Here is a 24,112-nt window from a genome sequence, read left to right on the forward strand (position 1 = left end):
TACCGTTTATCGTTACTTTTTTTCTTTCGCTGATGCGTTTGTATCAATTGTGTCCGATTTCAGTGAGTACGAAAGAAGTTGGAATAAAATGTTAAAAATTTGCATTGCTTTGCTCCGCCCTCAGTCTCAACAGGTCCTTCCCTTTTCCCGTAAATTAAAAAAAATTCATTTTGACAAAATTGGGAGAACTTAATTGTATTCGCGAAGGAAGAAATTATTAAAAGTAACGACAGCCATCCCAAATGATCAATGTTGTCGGTGTAAGAAGAGCGGCCGTTACATATCACGTGTGACATCACACAGCGTCGAAGGTTTGGATGGCCTGCCTGTGCTCTGAAAAGTGTGGAGCAAGGTGTTCCCGCATCGATGGTATTTAGACACCAGATATTCTGTGAAAAATTGCTCTACTGTAATAATAGATTCTTCAAAGGGCAGTAAGATAAATGTATTGAATTAAAAGGTTTTATGTTGGTTTCGAACTGTTCATTATTTCCAAGTTCGAAACGCCAATAGCCAATTTCGATTTGTTAAACGTGAAAGACTGGTAACGAACCTAGGGCTCCAAAGCGAGGCTCCGGGAAACACGGCGCGAAGTAATAATAATAAAAAAACATCACTGAGAAGAACGCCAGGTGTTTCGGTAATGCTTACGAACCTCAGTGCTTAATGTCGTGGTCAAGTATTGAGGGCCTGGATGGGGTTAACTGACAACTGATTTTAACTGACAAGTGACATATTTGCCCAAAAGTGACTAAGATGGGGTCTATAATTGGCCACAAAATAGACATATAATGGGGTAGGGACTCTGAGAGGCCAGAGGCACATACCCAGCAAAGCTTAACCCAAGTATCCCCTCTCCCCCCCCCCCCGGGGTTTGAGCACTTCCGAAGCTACTTAAAAAACGAAATTTTCAGCGTGCTTTGATTTCGTTAGTCAAGAACACAAAAAAGGACAAAAAAATCATCATGTGTTAAAGAACAGTTCAGGTGTCTGGATTTGTGAGTCAGGCGTGAAAAATTGTCCTTAATGCGTGAGATCGATGTATTTAGTCCACAGGCATGCCCGGGAGGCATGATGCGTGTACAATATTCTGGCATAAATATTGATTGGCTCAATTGTTGGAAAAGACCTGAGAAATGGAGGGTCACTTGAAACGCTAACAACAGCAAAACTGATAAAAAATTAAGGTGCTTTTGCATCAGTTGTCGAATTTAATGTTTAATTGACATTATATGTGCCTTTCAAGCCACATTTCGCATCACAAATATACAAATAAGTTTCATAGTTGATCATTAATAACTATTTAACTGACAACTGACAAATGGTTTTAGTCATTCTATTTTCAAAAATCAACATTAATATAGCCAAAAGCGTAAATTTCGTGTCTATTGGGATTAAGTGTTTTTTGTAACATAATTTCATTGGTTTCGAAATTGTTCTAAGTTGCTAGTAAGATGTATATACCTGCAGCCTATAATCACGTTCCTTTTGTCTTTACCAGCATTAATTTCTGCCCAGCGAGATTCAACTTGTTCCGTATTAAATTTAATCTCAGGTCTAAGTATACCTTTAAGATTGTCGGCTATATATAAAGCAGCTCCGCCCGCGCTTGTTCGCGAAGCAGAGTGGTAAAAGTTATAGCCTTTGATATTAATATTGGTAATCTATTTATCACCTAATTTAGTTTAACTAATGTTAAAGCAATTTTTTACACCGTTTTTAACCAAAGTTCGCACTGAAGTCCATTTCTAGAGGCTATTTCAATCTTCATCTTGGATGAGTATGTACTCATTAGCATTTTCCTGTTGTCCGCAACTACATCCACACCAGGGGTGGCAAACCAGGTAAAAACACTGCTTGAGGCAGGAAGACACTTTTCTCCAAGTAGACTTCAAGTAAAGGAATCCCTTAACTAAAAGAACAAGCAAAAAAGCCATCATTAATCAGAATGATGAAGAGCATTGTTGAAAATACATGTAGAAGGTAGAGAAAATTCGCCCCTTGCAGATTCACCTCTTCAAAATCGTGAACTAAAATATAATTGTTATTTCCTAACTCATTTTTAAAATAACTCTTGAAAAGGAAACAAAGGAAACCACTACAGTGAGGATTGATATCAGTTCTTAATTACCGCATAAAAAAATGTTAGCTTTAGCTTTAAATTTCTTCCAAAATCCAAAAATTATTATTCATCTACGAAGCTACTCCACTCAGTGTTTCATTCGATAAATAATCTAGAAATGGGACTTAATTAAACATTATCTTGGTTACACTTCGTTTTTCAACCCACTTTTCGTTATCTGGAAATCGGATAAATTACTGGGTGTCGTGTTTGATTTATTACCCCGAATCAGCTTGTGATGGTGATGGTCCTTATGATGATGGTGATTACACCAAGCCAGAGGCTCGAATTTTCTTAAAACTTCAGAAGCTGACACCATGGCAACAATAACACACTGGCTTCCCTAGTTGCTTCAATTTGTAGCAAAGCTTTTAACTCATGCAGCAATTACAATTACGTTCCACTTCAGGAGAATGCAACATAAAGTCAGTGCGCGAGAAGCCTGGGCACGGAAAGAAACTCGATTTTTGTTAGAATGGGTCAGGTACCGGAAACGGAAATACGTCATAGACTTTAGACTTGTCTTTCCCAGAACCCTTCGTTTCCTTTGAAGGAGCCCTTTGGAGAAAAATCATGCTAAGAAATGCTACGGGGGATATTGAGAACGTTCAATTCGGGTAACTTACAGTTGAATAGACAACAAACATCAGCTGGATTATAGTTGGTTTGCAGAACATAGCTCACTTCGGAAAAGACTGATAGCCTGGGACCCGAACTAGGCGTGCGCGCATTTATGGCATTATTTGGGGGGACGGAAATGTAAACAAACATGGTGGAAAGTGGGGTGGAATGTTTAAGCGGAGTTAAAACAAATTAAAATAAGAAAAAAAAAGGTGGAATTGAAAGAAAAAAAAAACATTAAAATGTCAAACTGAAGGAAGATGTGCCTGGGAGATCTTACTTCGAGAAAAACTAGAGGAATGCAAATCCGTGTACTTCAAATTAGCGTTCCGAAACAAAAGTACATATTCTCGCTGGATACGTCAGTTGTCTTTGGTATTCTATAGAATGCCAGACCAGTGGAGTTCCTGAAGTTACTTGTGCACGAAGGGACACAACAACTTGCATGCCCCGTCATGACACAAGGTGGCTGCTCATTTTGTCCCCCCAAACAATCCCATAAATACGCGCGCACTTAGTTTTGGTCCCAGGCTATCACTCAGAAGTGGGCTATTAGGAATTGGGAACTGTGGGGAAATCTGACATCGTTTATACATGTTATGCTAAAAGAACAATTTCATTACACAGAGTAATAGACTCAATTACCAGCCGTTCTGGGCGCCCTTAAGAACTATTTTGAATTTCCAAAGTGCTGTGTTGTGTTCAGTTCGTTATATATGGGGATAATAATATTTACATCATTGTTTAACGCTAAGAACGTTTTTATATTTCACTCTGGTTATAGTTATCAAAGATACTGCGCTGATTCTGCGCTGACACTTTAAACTTGGTTAAAAAAAAAAAAAAAAAAGAACGTGGCTCTGCCAAACCCCTTTCCCCCGATTAAACTCGTCGCCATAGTTCAGTGAATCGTAAAAACTTCTCCACTTTGGTGACATTCACCTGCAACCACAATTGGGCTATTACATTTTATACCCGTCCCCCTCCCCCAGCCCCCGCCCGGTAGGACGGGGTAGGACCCATATTCTTAAGGGATAAACCAATACTTTATGGAAGTCTTCAGGGGTAAATGCAACTTTATTTAATCTTCTCGCGTAAGAAGAAAAGGTAGAACCACAACCGGGGAGGACGGATATTAAATGCAGTAGCACATTCCAAAGGTAACATTTAAACGCACGTACCATTCCCTACTTTGAAATAGTGTATTTCAACGCATACGTATCCTTCTTTCTTTTTTTTTTTCACGGGACTGATCATTCAACATTCATAGGAATACCTCTAAGAAATATCGAAAAATTTCACTAGTTACACTAAGGAGTCTCTGAAAGGCAGAACTCACCTGCAGCCACGATCAAGACGGAGCTGTTAAGGAGAAGGAACAAAACATTGATGAAAATGGAGTCGTTTTCCACGTGCTTTTTCCTTCCATCAGACTGACCATATAAAGAACCAAGGCAAACGTTGAAAAATGTTATCCAAAGCACACACGTTTGGAGACGATCTTCAAACTTTCCTTTGATGGGCCTGAAAAGGGTGTAGGCTATCCCCGAGGCACTTGTTATGACCAAAGTGAAACCAATCTGAGAGTGGCTTTCTGACCCAAAAAGAAGAATCAAGGAGATAAGGAGAAGTTTGCGGTACATTTCAAGTGTTTCCCAAAACCAGTATTTCTCCTTGTAATTTTCAAAAAACACCCTCAAGCCGAAGGCAATTTCTTTCTCAGTTTCCGCCTGTCGATATTTATAAATGGGAAGCAGTAGCATTAACGGAAATGCAATAGGATAAAAGGCAAACACTGCAGCAATTTTCCAGAAAATCTTGTGCCGAGGCGTATAGCAGTGGATGGAGTAATCAGCCCTCAGTAGGGAGATACAATCGCGTTTACTGAAGCACATGTTGACACATACACCAGGCAACGGCAGAATGTCAATGATCTTCTTGCTCGTCACTGGGTAAGACAACAGAAGAAATAAGAATATGTTACGGTAGCAAGACTTTTTAAGCCTCGATATTTGGTTCATCTTTTCGCTCATTGAATCCTCCATATTGTTTATGTAGCGTTTCTTCAGGAAGAGGTAGAGAAGAATAAGGGAAACAACAAATATGTTTATGCCAACAGCGAGAGAAAATTGTAGGAATGGATCTGGACGCAATTTAGAGTAAATGCAGCTTAAAGGTGCGAACTTCAGTATGTTACCCTCAACTAAGTTCAAATATTTTTCCATGGAGTTTAGAATAACAGGCCATCGAACATACACAAGCGCAGAAAAAATTCCAGCAATGACTTGATAAAATCCAATAACAATTTTGCAACAAGACATAACGACATCTGCAACCGTACGATTGTTTTCTGTGCGTTTCGAGTCACCCCAAAGAACCACTAAAAACACCGCAACAAATACCAGAATTACGACTACGCATGATATGACTGTGTTAACCATTCTTGGGCATTCCAGGCACGTGTTAAATCGGAGGTAGTGGTTGATAGAGCATGAGGCACATAAAATTCCTTTGAATCTGTCGTGACAGGATGAGTCAATTCCGCCTTTACAGGATCTAGGATATGGACATTTTTGAGGCTGGGGTAGCGTTCCCTGAAACCTGGAGAATCCTCTGTTGTATGGAGGCTCCAGTGTGTAAATATTTTCAAGGAAGTTTCTATAACACCGTTTTTCCTTTTCACTTGGCCATTTCCAATAATAATTTGGTGCTAGAATTGCTGTATCGTTGACACACTTTATACCGTGAGCAGGGCATTCAGAGCAGGGGCCAAAACGATCCATGCGGTAAAATCCGCGGAGGCATTTGCATGCGCGATAACCAGCAGTTTCATTGGAAAGTGTACCTACCAATATACAAGTAAAACGATTTATTGCTGAGAAATTTGAAACAAGCTTCAACCACAGAACAAGTAACATCAACAATAACATAGTTTAAAATGGTTTACGTAATTAGTGTCTTTATTTAAGTGTTTTAGCATAAATCTACCTGGATTTATGAAAACAGGGTTAGCAAACATTTTGTAATTTCTCTCAACTTCCCCTGTCTTAGCTTGCTTTCTGTGTTGTTTACTTATGTCCTTTTTTTGGTTGTTTTGTGGTTAAGGATTTGTGTAGAAATGGCTGCAGACAGATTTTCAAAAATTTCTATCTACCCCCCCCCCCTTCCTCCCTCCCTCCCTTTTTTACTTTTTTCCTGTCCCTACCCTCAATTCTCTGTCTAACACAAGTGACAGTTATTTGAAATCAGTGCGCGGCTAAAGCTGGTTCTGTGCGGTTAAGCAGTCTACATTTCATTATTGGTCACCTTGAGAAACGTTTCCCCGAGAACATCATGTAAATCTCTGAGATGGGACAAAGTTAGTACGATTCGCGAAGTCTGCATCGTCCAATATCGTACTGTATTCTCGTTTGTCAATCATTCGGATCCGGGCTGAGACAGAAAGGTACGATACTGTTCGCTTTTCTAAGGTGACCACTAAGTCTTTGGCCTCGGGAACAGGCCTTTAGGAGTTAAAATTGCGGGTGAACTTTGACCCTGGCCAAGAGTTAGTTTTTTCTGGTGTGAAAACAGGGTCTATGCTGGTCTGCCGACCGTGTGACTGTACATCCGGGAACTTGAATTGAACGTGCTTTGAACGTGAGAAGATTATGCGTGGTTGAGGATAGTAGTATCAGTGCCGCGAAAGTGTGTGATTGTGTGATTTCCGCATGGTGTTGACAGGCAGAACTCAGGTATGTGGTCGCGTAGTTGAGCTGTTGCAACTAATATTCTGTGCCAGCCACAAAAACGTTTCGTGGGTGCCTAGCTTAGCTGATTGTGCCTTGAAAAACCAATTCTAGACACAGGAAAACTGGATCTAGGTCAAGTTTCAGCGAGCTCTTGGCTTTGAACCATTTAGGTCGTTTTTGCAGATAAGAAGGTGATAATTTGTGTACTATGTTTCAATTAGTTTGTTGTCTATTTCATGAGAAATCCTATCGATTATCGGACCCATTAAAAGAGTGCTAACTGTTTAAGTTGTTATGTGAGCCTTAGCCATACACTTTTTGGCTGCAGTTCACGATTCAAGTTAAAAATTTCGAGACTGAAGTGACACCTGTTTGAAACTTCACGGAGTCAGATTACTGAATAAATGTTCTAAAATTTGCGTCATTTTAAATTTGGACTCGTTGAAATGCTTCCAAGGACCACTAACTTACTGCCCGGCGTCAGAGAAAGGCTTTTAATTGGCCTTTGAATGGTTTTTTACTGTTTTAAATTGCCAAGTAGTAGCATGAGTTGATTTTTTTGCTGACTCGGTTTTCAGAAATCCAGGTATATATAAAAACACACAAAAAAAAACAAAAAAAAACTTGAAAAGTTAGGATAGAGGGCTGTTCGAGCCCCCTTCTCTTCAAAGATGCTTTTTGCCTGGATTATATTGTTGCCATTACTAAAATAGGTCCAGCGTTCTGAACGATCTTAGTAATCTCGACGATTGCTACGTCGATCTTGAATATATTTTGTATAAATTCATAACCGGAAAATGTTGTTGATCCACATATACTGCCACTGTCACTTTGGCGCTTCTTCCTTTTTTGCGGCTTAAAGAACGACAAATCAATGTCGGGCGAATCCACATGTAATCGATGTTCTTTAAAGTTCATGGACCCAAACAACAACACTATACAGTCATGTAATATACCTCGTTCTTTAATCCACAACTCCCAACAAAGCTGTTTAATACGAAGCAGCCATTGCAATTTTAGAATATTTGGCGACTACCGGACCGCCCATCGCGGTAGTAGTACGCTTACACGTGCCTAGTTTTCACCACAAGGTCTGCCTTCTTCAAGATGGCGCGTCTCAAAGCTATCATCGAGATTATTTTGCTCGTTGGTCTTGGCGAATGTGCTCGTGATTTACCGAAATGTGTACCCTGGGTTCCAGAGGATATTTTTTTCTTATTGATATTGATGGTTTGTGGCGAAGCCGCGTCAACGAGGCGCGAAATGCCGAGGATAGAATACGAGTAGTCCCCATTTTTCCTCAGGGATAGTAGAGCGAGCCAAAAAACGCGAGCGTGTGAAAATTACCCCACGCGGCGTGGTAGTCACCCGCTGATCGTTATTAATCCAATCCCGAAATATGGCTAAATCAGCTATCCACAAATTATTGACAGAAATCCTCTACGGCATCGAGAAACTAATTTACATCCGATTTATAGACAAACACTAAATAAAGAGCATTTTGCTCGATATCTACCCATCAGCAATGCATTCTATGCCAAACTTTGAGTTTCTTGAAGGGGAATCAAGACACGGGTCGAGCGTCAAACAACAACAAGCAGCCATGTTCTTGTCAGACATCCTTGAAAAAAATTGCTCTTTCAACTCGTTCAGCGCATCCGTCTCCATTTTAAATCACCAGATCTTTACCTATTTTGTACAATAAAGACCTTTCCTAAGTTTCTGCTACCATTTGAATCTCAAGCAAGCTTTCAAAGCGAGGAATTTGGTTCCTATGACTATGCACCACGGTCGCTGTCACTGGCCGCGTGACTTTATCAAGTCGCGGTCGCGCATGGTCAAGCAAAAAAGACCCCTGTTCCCAAACATGAGGTGATTTTTTTCTATGTTTATTTCACAAAAAGCAAACGTCACGTAACGCTCCTCCCACGCGAAGACAAGGCAGAAACGGCTGCGAGGGAGACTACAGAAGTCGTTAAGCAGCGTGAGTTCGTCAATCTGACCCATGTGATCTACCTTTTTTCAGTTACAGATAAAACATATTGATTATTCATTGATGATATTTTTAAATGTTTGGTGTTGGAGATTATTCTTTATTTTATTTTTGTAATTTAGGGTGTTCCGGGGGTATTCAGGGGTGTTCTTAGGGTGTTCTGGGGGTGTTCCAGGGTGTTCTATGGATGTTCCGGGGTGTTCCGGGAGTCTTCTGGGGTGTTCCGGGCCTGTTGCTGGTTTTACAGACACGCCATCTTACTGGCTGAAATTCTTTAATATTTCATCAGGTCAAAATGGTGTCAATAGGCGCTATTCTGTAATGTTATATTAAGACGTGCAGTTTGATTAACTGCAGCCAGCAAGAGAACAGTGCATGCATTTGAATTGTTTCCAGTTCTCTGATTGGCTAATGGCATTATTTTCGCGCTATTGATTGACCCGATTTACTGGACTAGTTTGAGCCGTCATCATAGTAATTGAGTACTTTAGGTAATCACAATAAGGGATTTACGAAAGTATGGCAGTGGATGTTTACTAATGTTGGTTAGGTATGTATTTTGGTGTAGATATTGTTCAATGTCGTTTCAATCGTTTGAACGTATTGCCTCATTTAGTGATAGCTTCACTCCAGGGTTAGTACAGATTTTTTAATCCAAAATTCAAGACTTCTTCCAGATTTTTTTTCCAAAACAATGATTTCTTTTTCCAGACACAAGATTATCAAATAGGTGATCAAAGGAGACCTTAAAAAACTTAGGAAGCAAAGGTTTTCTTCATGATGCGTTACAAACGTACGGGCGAGACTGAATAAGATTTGACCAAAACGAAAAAAAAAAAAAAAAATTCACTTATCAAGAACTTGTTGCTACAATCGGCGACAAAATGAGTTGAGACACTTCGCCCAAAACTGGGCTTTTTTACGTTTTATTAACTTCAAAGGGAGGAAATATTGCTTTCCTCCCCCATCCCCTCCGTGCAATGTTGTGCCCTTGTTCTAGCTACCAATAGAAAACAACAAACACCCCAACTTTGAATGGAGGGGAGAGGGGAGGGGTGCGGATTATTTTGTTCTCCGAAGTTACCCTAGTTAAGTACAATGTCTCAACAATTTTGTCTCCGATTGTCTGAATCTCAAAAGTGGCCGTACGTCCTTTAGAAAGTTAATTGAATTTATTTCTTTATGCTGTGATGTAAGACCCCCGGTGGTTTTTTATTTGTTGTGTTCGACTTCATCATACCTATTTTAGAACAATTAGAATAAGGCGATCTCATTATTTTCAGTGCGCGACATTTCGTGTCACGCTTAACCGTGCCTTGACATCGTGCGATGTGGCGCGTCGGGCACGATTTCTTATTCTCTCCTTTATCGAAGCGCGTCGAAACAAAGAACAACAATTTTGTCGCTGATTGTAGCTTTGAAAAAAAAATTTTCCAGACTACCTCTCCATTTTCCAAACTCTTTTACAGGTCTGGAAAATTGCTGGGCAAGTTTCAAGACTTTTTTTTAAAGAATTTAAGGCTCTGTACATACCCTTCCACCCGCAATACCAAGAATGTCTTAGAAAGGAACTTCGCTCTTACCGTAAGGACATGCGTGACAGTCAGTTGGGGTTTTGCCAGGATGTCGTTCCTCTGAAACGAAAGTGCCTGTGCTACAATTCTTGCAGGACACCTGTCCCATTTCGCTTTGGTAAAAGCCTCCTAAAATCAATCATAGCGTATAGAACTGTTTTAGTCCGGGTTTGTAAAATTTAAGAAATATTTTCTTGACGTAAGCAAAGCCGGAAACTAGGGAAAAATTGGTAATTAAGGGACCTTTCCCTTTCAGTTGCTCGGACACAAGACGCTAAGCGATTTACTACATCCATTTCAAAATCACTAGTGATCCTTACAATTTGATTGGCTCTCGTGGTGTATTCACGAATCTTACTATTTTTTGCTCTAAATCGCATCTTTTTTCGCAACCAATGAGAATATAACACTTAAACAAAACAACCAGTCAGATTTCAAGGATCATTCAAAGTAGCCAATCAAATTGCAGGAAAATGAACAACAAAACACTCAATATTGTGCAGCAAACTTATGCCAGTTTTTTGTCCCAAAACTTTAGTTTTTAAAAGGTAGAGAGCTTAAAATGGTAGTGAGCTTCTTGAGGCTAAGGATCTACTTTTAGGAAAGTTTCTAACATTCAGTGTCCAGTTCGATGAATATTTTGACGATTTTTTTTTCCCAAGTCCAGCGACAAAGAAACAACAAATCCAGAGTCAACTCAGGAAGAAGATTATTCCAGGTTCCCTGTTATCTCAAGTGAATCAATTGAAGAGCTCAAGGCTGTTGCAGTGAACAAAAATACCTCCCACTCGACAACACAGTAGATGAATGTTTTCAGAAGCTGGTGCCAGTCCTGCCATTATGAAAATGTAAACATAAAGTAGGAAAATGGCGCCGGAAGAGTTTGATAACGTCCTGAGTAACAGGCCACGTACGTGAATCTTCGTTGGTCGACTACGACGAAATAGTCGAGAATCAATGGAAAGGCGTAAGGACTGTCTCACCTTATCATCTTATCAATGGATACAAAGAAGTCCAAAATGAAAAAGGTCTAAAGGACGTTTCCAACCAAAACAGTACAAGTGCATGCAAATGAAGCTTAAAATCAAGCGATTGCAGTCCAACAGCCAGCCGTCCATTAACGCCAACAAGCTCCACTTCTTCCTATTTATAACAACAAGGCCAAATACACCAGGCCATGGGCGCGCGCGAATCCTGATTTTCAGCCAGCTGGATTTTCGGGATTTCCACTAAGTTTTCCTTCACATTTAAAGTACCGCATAGTAGCGTTTTATAATTCATTTGTCCTTAAAGTATACTTCAAGTGTGCTTAACAAAAGTATACTTAAAGTACAGTACTTTTGGTCACTTCAAAAGTATACTTGAAGTATACTTCACAAGAGGTATACGTCATGCATATTACTAATTTTCATTGGTTAATTAGTATCAGGAAGTTGAAGCTAGTGCTCAGCTTCAACTTGGGAGAGAAACATGAAAATAGGGTTGTTAAGATTTCCAGATAACCCCATTCATTTGTTAGGCATGCAGCAATTTCCTACTTTTCCTCACAAATGGCTTAATTGAATAGAGTCGAAACATGTATGCATGATAAATGTATGGGGTTATACGGAAATCTTATTCCTTAGGTTTTACCAACTGAGACCTGTTTTAGTACTCCAACCTAGGTACCACATTTTCATGTTTTGCTTATATTAATAATTACACAGAATAACTTATTAATAAATACCCCAAGTATATGTCAGATCTGTTTATTACTCTCTGGTTACAAAGTAAATTGCTCCATTACGTTCTTATCTGTTGCACACAAAAACTGGAACAAAACGTCTCAAAAAAAAAAAAAACTTATAAGACAAGGCACTTTAAACGAAGAAAATGAGCTCTCACTTTGTTAAACTTGAGGCTTAATTTATGTCCTATTTGCAAATGACTCGATCGTAAAGGAGAATCGATAGCGATTAGAACCGATGACTTATTATTATCGTCAAATTTCAGTGATGGTGTACTCTTTCTTTTGTTTTATTTTCTCTTGCCACTCATATTGTACTCGAGTTGTGAAGATGGCAATAATTCAAGCATATAAATATCTTGAAGACAACGCCGTCGAAATGATGTTTGCTTTGAATCTCTATCGCCCGCAAAAACCGTATATGGAAGTGAGGTATCCTGTAAATGATTCATACATGACCGTATTAGGAAATCCACAATATCCCGTACATGATTTGATCGTACTGCAAGTCAGTGGTAATTCAACACCTATACGCTTCCCTCACGTAAAGGAAGTAAAGATGACTGATAATGCCGATAGTTTTGCTCCCAGTTCTCGTTCTATTTGGTTCGATTCTCTTAAAAGAACGTAAAACGACGTGGGCCTAAATTACATCCAGTATTTTTTACACCCATATGCAAATTAAAATTCCACGAACGACCTTAAAGAAAATTGGCCAGGACGAAACTATGACTTTGTCTTTCGCTCACGGAAAAAAAAAAGGAAGATTTCGGCGGATGATCTTTTCACGAAGTAGAACACTAACTGACGTGTGCTCCGTGCATTTGAGCATCTAGAAACCTAGTGCTATATACTTCACCATGCACTTTGTAGTAATGTTTACATGGTCTCAATTATGTCCTTAATAGAACAACGCTGAAACTGTATTTTCAAGTTGAAGTGTACTTTTGGCATACTTTTAGCATATACTTTTGTTTGGAAGTGATATCAAGATCACTGCCTTCTAATATATTCTCAGAATGTGTCTTTAAAGTTTCATAGTAGACTTAAAGTACCCTTTTCTCAGGGGAAATATTTTTCATAACCACTGAGGTTTGAAGAAGTATACTTAAAGTACACTTTAATATTTAAAGTATAAATAAAGTACAGTTGCCAAATATACTTCTTTTATCCTTTTTTCTTAAAGTACGACGAAGTATACTTCAAATGTACTTTTTTCCGAGAAGTAAAAGTACATGTAAAGTATACATGAAGTATACTTAACGTATAATTACAGCGGCTTCAGATTCAATCTTCCCCCCCCCCCCCCCCCCTCACAAAAAAAGAGAAGTCTCAAGAACAACCAAGCAAAGAAGCGTAGGGCTTAAATCACTGACTCAGGCTACGAGGATTAAACTTGATTTTAGAAATGCTTGATCATTTGAATAAATTAAATCGACTATTCTTTTTTCCGTTGGCAACGCTCCAAATCGATTAGCTATTTACAAATCTCTTTTATTAGTCCACATGGTATAGCCTGGTTGTAAATAAGCGGAACCGGAAATTAAACGTGTATACATGCCATGTTATCTGCAAAACAGAATGACACATGTCATTTAGAACTCAAACTCATTAACCCCTTAAGATATCCTCATGTTATCTTATTGTAGAAAAAGAAAAGTACCTGCAGGGCATGGAATACAGCTGCCTTGAGGACCAGCATAAGAACCAGCCATACAAAATGTACAATTGGAACAAATAGAGGTAAGTTCTTCTTTGAAACTGCATTCAGTACATGAAAAGCCCGAGCGAAACAGACTACTTTTTTTGGAATATCCACCATCTTCGAATACTACATAGAAGGATGACGATGGAGTACACTCACTAAGGAAATAAACATAACATGTTTGTTTATCACACATCGTGGCAAACAAGACAGACAGGGAGACGCTCGGTCCAGTTATAGATACATGTAAATCTGAATTATTATTATTATAAATTTAGGGACGGTCAAATCCCACTCAGGGTGGGATTTTCTTTCAAAACATTTATTCTGCTTATATGATTATTTGGGGTGTTAAGGGTCAGTGGTTGTTGTTTCTCGCGTATAACAATAATATATATACACCCATTTTCAAAAAGGATTTCATCTCAGAGAGATACGTGTATTTAGATAGATATATACTTTTGTTTCCTTCCGCGCGAAAAGTTTGTGCGGCAAATAAATAGCAAGACATGTGATAAAGTTTGGATTAGACCTCTTTGACATTCAAGAATCTCCCCAAAAAAATTAATCTGCCTTTTGTACAAAAAAAAAAAAAAAGACAACAATAAAACAGCATACAAACAGGCAACAAAGTAAGCTTTAAATAAGTGTTATTGTTTACTTACATGAGGGCATTGTAGATCCCTGACGGTATCTGGTGTAGGTTTTTACATGCTACAGCCCTATAAAGATATTTGTTCAGATGTTTGACATGATTAAATAAGGACGTTGTCGGGGAAGGACAACGATGGGCGATATTATTTCTGAATTTCGGGTGTCATACATACTTCAGAATTAGGCTCGTAATTTTTATAGTTCTTTTTTCGTGGTTTTCTAAGTTTGGTCTAATGTTTATGAAATAATTTTTTACAAACAAGTTTTATATAAACTGGTAAAACAACAAACAGTTCTTTTTTTACTAATCAGAACATCTAACGAATATTTGATAAAAAATTTTTATGTGAGATGAAATAAATGGTGACGAGTGAAATTGGAAAATAACTTATCTTGCGTTTGTCAATATTTAGTCTTCTTAATACCCAGAGCCTTTAAGGGAGGAAATTTGTTTGAATTTTGACAAAGCCGAAATGAATTTATTTCAGTCCTAATTTCACGAGTATACGGTTTACCTGTTGTAAAATGGAAGCGAGAAACATAGTAATTTCCGCAGCCCATTTAATGGCTTGCTCCATTCAAAAACATGTAAAGAGCCTGATTTAACTTGTATGTCCTTATTATGGCAATGCTCTAAGCAATGTCAAGATAGCCTGAACTGTAACGCAACATTGAGCTCTAACGAAACATCGAGGGCCTTCACTGCATACTATGACATCCCCCCACTACAAATCTCTTTTTTATTGAAAACCCCATGAACTCTTTTTTATGGCTATGAAAACAGCGATTTCAGATTTCATGCATGATGCTAACTTAGGTCACGAAATTTCCGTGAAATTCTCTACTGGTTATTTTCATGAAGCATGAAAAGTTTACAAAGCCATGAATATGGATTTTCATTGGTCATGAAAGTCACATATATTTTAGACTGATACAATTCATGACCCCTAAAAAGGCAGTTACAGCCTAGCATGCATTTCATGGGTGATGAAAGTTCTAATGGCACATGAAATTCCCATGACGGCACAATTAAAAACTCATGCATGAAAGTGGCCAACTCACACTAGCACAAAAGTAGACGTTACTGCGCTTTTCACAATCATACGAATTCTGAAGTTCAAAAGCCAACTGACGAATGCGTTTTTCGCTGCCGTCAATAATCTTAACGGACCTCTTAGGAAACAAAACTTTACTTTAACGGGTTCAAAAGGTCAAGGTTTGTGATTTGTGATTGGTGGATTTCGATCCGTTTTGTGTGTTTCTGTGTTTCAAGGTTCGTTGCTTGTGATCGTAATTATGATTGACGGCAGCGAAAGACGCAATTGCGAAGGCGGCTTTTGAACTTTAGAGTTTCATGTTTGTGAAAAGCGCAGTAATGCCTTAGAGAAATGTTCCACACATTTATTAATTCGTAATTGCTCCTGCCGGATCTGTTTAAACTTAGGTCAATATATATTTCATGATGACACATGCTAATGCAAAAAAAAATTTGTGTGATTAAAAACAGTAACTTGTTAGTCCAAAGAAATAGCTTCATAGACTGTTTCAATCTTTTGTAACTCAAAGTTGCACTTTATTGTTCAACACCATTTTGACTCCTTAGTGTTAGGAAGGTAATGTTCTGGTTCTCTGAAGACTGAAGGTCTTGTTGTTCATATTCTCTATCATGATATGAACTTGAAAAAAAAAATGTGGGAAATGTCTTTCCATACTTGTCTTATTCTTTCTTAACGAACGACAAATAAAAATAGGGAAACTGATTTCAGTCCAGACAAATTGCCTTTGGGCCTGTTCACTTCTACTGCAGCTATTCCTGTGTTTTAATACTAGTAGACTTCAGGTATTCAGTGCTTGCAAACCACATGCATAGCAATTTGTTAATACATTGAAGTCATTTTGCCTAAATGTCCTTTCTCTAAAATTGATTTTCCTGATCACATACAACACTCTTTAGTACACAACACGTCGTGGATTCCATAGCTGCGATTTTTACATGTATCTAGGAAGATCAAAGGGCCTCTGCTCGAGTTAAGTATTTACTGTCCATAATACTGAAGTCTACATGTACCTCAGCGATCGCAAAGTTAGCTTCGTAAATTCTGAGATATTTTGCGTGAACTTTTGTATCGGAAAAAAACGCTAATTTGACCCACAAGTGTAGTAAGCAACTGGGATATTCAAGGTGTCTTCTCGTACCTGAGCTAGTCCAAAAAATGTCAACAATATGTTTTTCGTTGAAGCTTTGTAAGTAAGGCCATCGTTTCTTGCTAAAAACGATGCAATTTTTTCCCCTTGCTGCTGACACCTAAAAAGCTTTCATTAGATTATTTCATTCAGGTCTTAGAACTACCACTTTTTAGGCTCACAAAACTAGATCTCAGAACGGATTACCCGGCATGTTTGATGTTTGAGCTGACTAGTTACCAGTCTCCTTAGAAAACGACTCCCATCGTCACGTGCACCTTTTGAACCAATCGAAAAGCGAAAAATGAAGTTCCGTTTGGATCAGTTCAAATTCACGAGGACTTTCCAACAAGAGCTCATATATTTGCGCCCAAATTGACGTTATTTTAAAGGCGGATTGTTCATTTGTTTTGTCGTCCACATGAAGAGTGCTTCCAATCAAGTTTGGGAACGATAAATCAGTTGGATTGTGGATGGTAAAGGCATGTTCGTTCTGATTGTGTTTTCGTTGTTACTTGGGTCATCTGATGGTAACTTTCGACATTTACTACGGTATGAAGCTGGATATTTTAGTTAAATCTTGCCGATGTGAGCGGGAAACTTTAAGGGGTGATGCAATGGAATACCATTTTATTGGCCCCTTTTTGTTTCTTGCAGACATAATTGTGGTCTTTGTTGCAAATGGTAGATGGAATCCTACAAATTGAATATATACTGATAATATTCTGGCAGACACCGATTTGTCAAAGTTGTCAAGACTTTAAATGTATGTTTAAAGACGAGTAATTTATTAAATATTTTAAACGCCATATCCGCTACAAGTACAAGCACTTTAGTTTGCAGTTCATTTATTTCCAATCAAGAACTGAAGTAAACGGGCGGTTTTTCACACAACCATAATGCTAGGACTTTGTTAACCTTTCTTCATAGTGAGGAGAAAATAACCTTTAACTTTTTGAGGAAAAGCAAAAAATAAGACTCAAGTATATCTTCTTCTCTGCACCATTACTTCAGAAGGATAGATAACAATTATTCTCCGAACTGGAGGTGGCTAGTCGTGAAAATTTACCGAGCTGCGAAGCAGAGGTAAATATCTACCACTAGCCACCGACACTGAGGTGAATAATTGTTTTAGTATAATTACTAAAACAGTGAGATAATTGAGCACAAAAATGATGATTTTGAACTCAAATATTGTTGCCAACGATTACAATTTTGGCGCGTAATGACCGAACGGCTGCGTCCGACGCTTTTTCTTGCCGACAGATAAAACTTTTGAAGGCATTTGATTAGCTCTTGCGGGGAAATTTCTTCAAAAGGAGTTGTGAATTCTTTTTGTATCTAAAATCATTTTGTAAAAAAAGACTATTAAATTTAGTTTTAACCTTATTTATGAACAACTGTCAACTAAATAAAGTAGCGCAAGACTGAAGTTTAATTTGCATTTGTAAACAAAAAACTTTTTCACCGGTTTTATCGATAAATTCGACTCAAAAAGACAAAGCTTTACCTGTTAAAACTTCCAAACCGATCTCCGTCACCTTCTTCGTGTATTTCGGGAACAGTTTGCCTGATTAGTTGTGAAATTTCTTTGTCTGTTACGGCAGCAAACCGGGAAGGCATTTTGCTCGCAACTTACGAGAGTTTGGCGTCGCTCGTTCGGAGGAACTGGAGGTGAATCAGTGAATAGTGCAGGAAATTCACTGATTGAGTAGCCAATCAGAGCGCGCATAAAACACTATCCACTGTGTTAGTATATACTAAAACAACCTACTCTTTGAACTCAAAAATGAACATTTTTTAAGCCAACAATATTTGCAATATACAAGGAGAAATATATGGCCTAGTTGTTATATAATAACAGCACTAAAGGTAATTTTAATACGTTGCTGTTTACAAAATATTAGAGTGATATACCTTAACAATTAATGTCAAATAGTTACAAGTGCACAAAAGAATACAATGGAATTAGTGTAAAGACATACATACATATATTTTTTTCATTCGTTTTGTTTAATGTTACATGCCGGTATAGTAGTGCGTAGTAGCCTATACTATCTATTTCACAGGTTTAGTAAAGTCATTCTAAAGCTGTGTTATATTGTAAAATTGGTTTAAAGCTATTATTGGAAAATAAAGCAAGGTTAACCCTTAAAGCCCTAAGAGTGATCAGCATCAAATTTCTCCTTGTAATATCAATGCTTTGTAAGACAGAGTGGTCATGAGAATTACAGACATGGTCACACGAGATGATTTTGCTCGATATCAGATTTTATCGACTTCTCCCCACAACTTCTGTAGGAAATGAATAGGGGTAACAAATGAGAATGAAAATTAGATTTTGGGTTTAAAGGGTTAAAAAATGATAAGTATGAAAGTTGTGAAACATTTAAAAAATGATTTTATTATATGATTTTAGCATGCAGTGAAACAAAATATTAGTGAAAAAGAAGCTTAAGTCTATTTATTTTAAATTCATATGAGTTTATGATTTCTGTGCTCTTGTAACTAAAGGATTCAAATGACTTAGTGTATCTATCATCTTAGTGGGTACAATAAATTTATTATGGGAGCAGATTGATACTCCGGTTGGTTTTGGTTGTAAATTGTATATCTATACTCTTCTAAATAAGATAGAAAGCACATTGAGAAAGATCAAGGTAAGCATAGTTTTTGAAATGATTGACTTTCAATGGGTTTTAATGCCATTTCAAGGTACCATTTAGCCATTACTTTAACCCATAGAAATGTCTTAGGACCAGGCACAAAATACATTTAATGGATCATAAAAATTCCCCGTTAAGGGGATAATCATGACCCATGAATTTTCTATCCCATTAAATCGCCATGAATTTGCACACCATGAAAAATATGGATATGTTTCATGGCCTTTTCCTGAAAACCATGAAAATCCCATAAAAAGTCAAATTCATGAGTCATTAAAAAAAGTCATTGCCTTTTCATGACTGTGTTTTTCATTGCATTTGTTATAATCTATAATCTGTCATTTCATGGGCCATAAATTGTGAATGTTTCAAAGTATTTTCATGGCTTTTTTAACGGTATTTTCATAGGTTGAACCCATGAAAATACCTTTAGTTTTGGCAATGAAAATCTGGTGAATAAGGCATTAAAATATTGTGAATTTCCCCTGTCAGTGAATAAATTCACAAGATTTTTATGGGTTTTTGTTTAGTAATGCCCTTTTGTGTTAAAAAAAAAAAAAAAGAAAAACAAAGAATCAGAGACGGCCTAACGTACAACGAAGGTGTAGGGGAATCGAAAATAACAAACAACAAATGCAGGCAATTGTCTCGCCATGCCAGTTTAAATATCCCATCAGGAGGAGTTGGTTCAGTTTAATTTTTTAATTTGATTGGGACTTGCTTCACACGTCCTGCCCTGTAGCTCCTTGGTTGGAAGGGAGCCTTTTCCTCCCCGGTAACAGTCTGAGATGGTGGCTCTGCGTGTTCGCTGGCTTTTTTTGGGGGGGGACATCTGAGCTGGGTAAAGCTGGTACACTCTTGACTAGACTCATCGTATCAGGTGTGGAGAGTGTGGTGTCACCGGCTCTGCTTGCATTCGTTTATCTGCTGCGTTAGGTGATGGAGATCTCTTATAAATTTGCGGCCTTTGCTGGATAAGTTTAGTTGATTCAGTTGTTCTCCCTAGGAGAGTCAGCCCTCAACGCAAGTCAAGTTATTTTGCAAGTTCTCCATAGATGTGTAGTTAGCAACAACACTTGTGTTACTCGATCCCGTTTAAGTTTCCCGTTTTCGAATCCTAGTTTTATTTTGTTAATGAACTCGTAAAACTTAGCTCAAATCTGTGGTTCTTGCATCGACCGTTTTGGCCGTGTTGAACATTTATTCTGATAAATATAGCCGTTGATATCAAGGTTGACACATTTCGCACACAATGGAGAGTTTTGACTTGTTTTATCATTTTATCCAGACCAACGACGCTCTGGAAAGTTGAAAGCATACATAAAAAGTTTACGATTTTCTGAATCTTCCCACAAAATACCCGTTGGAATCCTTCTTGCGGTAACAAATTGTGCTTAATTGTGTCTTTAGGTTTTCTACAGCGACGTTTAATGCCCTGACATCCTCATAAGTAATATCATTCAACCAAGATGCCATCTTAATTATTTGAGGAGGGTGTGAATGGGGTTAACCTACTAGCGACAAAGGGCGAAAAATATTACTGACTACCGACAAAACGAGAAAAAAATACAACCGACTAACGACAGGAAAAGTATTAACAACTACCGACATGAACCGACATTATCGATATTTGTTTCCATAAAAGAAGAGAACTTTCTTTTTCTACCTTAGAAAGTAACCACATTAAATTTATGAATTATCAGTTGGTCAAACGGAAAGAATATCCTTCTTTGTTGATACGTAAGATTGCTACAACCAATATCAAAAAATCACGGAAGTTATACCGACTTTATAAATTATATTTTGAAAAAAAAAGGTAAAAAATAGAACATTTCTTGTTTCGGCGGACGTCACCAGTCACGGCAAATATACCATAAAACGAGTAGTTTGTAGAGCGTATACAAATTTCTACAAGGATAACTCTCCTATTCCTACATCTTACCTACGAGAAATACTCAAACCTCAAAGAAAATTCTTTCCACTTCAATGGAAAGCACCACAGAACCGCGATGGGCATGCACAAAGACAGCAGTTTCCTTGCCAACATTTTCATGGCATATATTGAAACACAAATTCTCAGCTATTCTTGATGTTGAGATACATTAAGTTTGAACAAACGGAAACCTTTCCACGCCGAAACAAACTCCTCTGAGGAAACGTTTGAGGAAAGGAGTATTTCACATTGGGAAAACGCTTGGTGGACAGAAGCCAGTGAGAGGCTACCGACACAATTTGAAAGAAAAGGCTCTATCAGAAATATAACTCACAGAGAGGAAAGCCGCGCCTTTCCGTGACAAAATACTTGGGGCCGGTTATTTAAACGAAGTCTAAGTTAACCAGTGTTTTGGGCTGAGCCGCGGTTTAGACGTTGTCTCGATAAACAACGGCTAAACGATGCTTAAAATACGTTATTAAAACACGACTGAACCGTGTTCTTGCAAGTCAATTGCTAAACCATGTCTCACGAGGAAATGCATTGTCTGCCGAGTTATTTCGTATGCACATTTCCAGATAGCGGTTGTGTCTCTACAATATGGCTTCTAAACCAAGTCGCATAACAAATTTCAGCGAACAAGAAAACTTTTATTGGCCGAATTGGGTAGAGACTTTCCAGAAGTGGAAAGTAAAGGCTATGACAGTAAAACGCTAGCAAAAAAGACAAAAGCATGGGAGAAATTTTAACTAAGTTTAACTCCCAAAATCTTAACGGTATCAAATGCGACCTCAGTCAGCTTCAAGGATGTTGGAGGCGGCTGAAACTCCAGTGGAGAAAGGAACACGACTTACATCGTCGTGAGGCAAGAAAAACTGGTAGAGGAAAAGCTCCTGCCTCCCCAAGTGAAGTAAGCAAATTAGTAGCGGACGTAATCCCAGCCTCAGTTAATCCTCCAGAGCAGGAATTTGATGATGATGCAGAAGAAGAATTTGATTTAAGGCGGGACAAAGACGAGATGGAAGTTATTACGTACGAAGTGGGGCCAAGTCCACTTAATGACGTTGAAGCTATTAGCAGGAAAGGAGCGACAAAAGTCACAAAAAAGGAGAATAGTCAGAAGTACAATAATTTTTAATCGCTTCTAAATTTTTTTCATCATAATTCATCGCATAATTTACAGCTATTGATCATCTGATGACATTACATTGACAGGTGCAAACGCAGAAGACCAGATTCCTCTGAGGAGGAGGACCCATTCTTGTCCATGGCGAGGGAAGAACACAAATTGAAAATGAAGGTCCTCAAGCTTAAAGAATGGAAGCTAATGCACCAATCCGATAAAATGGGAATTGGTTTGCCACTTTTGTAAACTTTAAAATATTCATGTAATGATAAAAAACCATCACAAATTTCAAAACAAAAGAATTAAAAGATTATTAATAATTAATTGCGGTGAATATTCTTTTTTTTTCTTATTTTGTTGTCAATGAATCGTACATGGAATTTAATTAATCCATTAATCTTATTAAGCAAAGAATCGCATAATTGAGTAAAATCTCGCATTCTGATTGGTTAACGAAGCGAGGTATTTAGTGTGGAATTGCGAGTTGAAAACGAGGCTAAGCGATATTGGTTCGCATCTACGTAACAACTATCGTCAAATTCTAACACAACAACTGCAAAAGAGGTTTCTACAATGTCATTTCAAAATGTTTTCAAAACCATTGTCACCTTTTGAAGAGTTAAAAACAAACAAAAGCGTTTTTTGTAGTCAGTCGGAGGTTCTTCCTTGTTTTGAACTGATCTACAAATTCTCGAAGAGGCATAAAAAAAACCTCTTTCGCTCGCGACAACGAGAAAACAAGAAAATCTTGTGAACACGGCCCAGAAAATGGCAAGCCAAAGTTCAACCAAACAAAACGGAGAAGCGACAACGGAGGAAGTGCCGGGGTCGATTGTCACATATACAGAAGAAGAAATAAATACCTTCAAAGACGACATGGTCCCTGAAAACACGAAAAAGAGTACGCCGCTTGCAATCGTCCTGAATCGTGATACTTAGAAAAGTACAAAACAGAGCTGAACTTGAACAGCATTTCTAAAACAATTCAAGGTACTTACCATATGTCAATCGCGATGTTAAACTTTCAGTGCTTTCGCTTGGACACCTCATTTCTTTCAGTTTTACCGCCGAAGAGGTAAAAGGTGTAAATTATTTTCCTTCTCGAGCAAATGACCAATTAGAAAAAAGATGTTATAGATAAACGGCTTGTAAATTCAGTGAAATACCTCTATTTATCCTTACGATTAGTGTGAAGCTTCTTTACATGTAAAAAAGTTTGAAAACAAATGTAAAAACAAGCACAAGGTACAAAAAAAGTTGTCGAAGGTTCACACGTGTACGACTGACCTTGCTTCCTATTTGCTAACGCAATGACAGTTCTGACAGTTGACTTTGAAATGGCCTTCTGGAGCGCGTGCTCAGGATAAAAACAAACAATATTATTGCCGTTTTCTTTTTTTTTTTTTCTAATTTTTATTCAGTTATGCGATTCAAGGAAAATCCATTACCTGACTCGTGAATTCCACTTTAAATTAAACTTGAAAACCGATATCGCACTTCGCGAATCATGTGATATCGGCCTTTCGCGTGCAATTTGTATACGTAATACCATGATTAGTAGTGATATTTGGCATAAATACCACGAGTGATATTTCAAAATTGTTATACGTAATTTCACGCTGTTAGGCGAGTGAAATTTGAGACAACGAGTCCATAATGTACCCGAGGGAGATGGGGACGTGGGAGGAGAAGGAAAATCGTTAGCTTAAGAGCGTGGTTCTGTGCGTGGTGAGAGATTTTGCGTCATAATTAACCGCATTGTATCCACATGCACAGGAAACGTACCCGGGATGATTATGAAGAAGCATGATTTGATGTATAAGTCGAACAAATAAAGAAATATCTTTTTAAAAAAACAGGGCTATTTCAATTTACAAACTTTCTAGAACGGAGTATAAAAAATTGGCCCATTTTTAGAACGGGGTATCAGTTTTAGGGCGAGTTCTAGAAGGGGGTATAAAAAATTGGCCCATTTCTAGGACGGGCGGCACATACCCACCCAAAAAAATACCCAAGTGCCCCCCCGGGCATTCTTTGGCTTGAGGATTGGTGTCATTAAATATGCTCTACAAGCGTA

At 38.1% G+C, this 24,112-nt stretch overlaps 1 protein-coding gene across 1 annotated transcript in view; it reads right to left on the bottom strand.

Annotated features, from left to right (window-relative positions):
* Positions 1 to 1,385: 1,385 nt before the first annotated feature.
* LOC140938698 (uncharacterized) overlaps positions 1,386 to 24,112 on the bottom strand; it is a 27,717-nt gene continuing 4,990 nt past the window's right edge. Inside the window, exons 3-7 of the mRNA XM_073388199.1 lie at positions 14,138 to 14,194; positions 13,431 to 13,630; positions 10,051 to 10,170; positions 4,083 to 5,588; positions 1,386 to 1,912 (exon numbers count right to left, since the gene is read on the bottom strand). Of these exons, the coding sequence (XP_073244300.1) occupies positions 1,761 to 1,912; positions 4,083 to 5,588; positions 10,051 to 10,170; positions 13,431 to 13,630; positions 14,138 to 14,194 (2,035 nt within the window). The 3' untranslated portion in view covers positions 1,386 to 1,760. The remainder of the gene's footprint in view (positions 1,913 to 4,082; positions 5,589 to 10,050; positions 10,171 to 13,430; positions 13,631 to 14,137; positions 14,195 to 24,112) is intronic.

Source organism: Porites lutea, chromosome 5, assembly GCF_958299795.1.
Source record: "Porites lutea chromosome 5, jaPorLute2.1, whole genome shotgun sequence".
Classification (NCBI taxonomy): Eukaryota; Metazoa; Cnidaria; class Anthozoa; order Scleractinia; family Poritidae; genus Porites; species Porites lutea.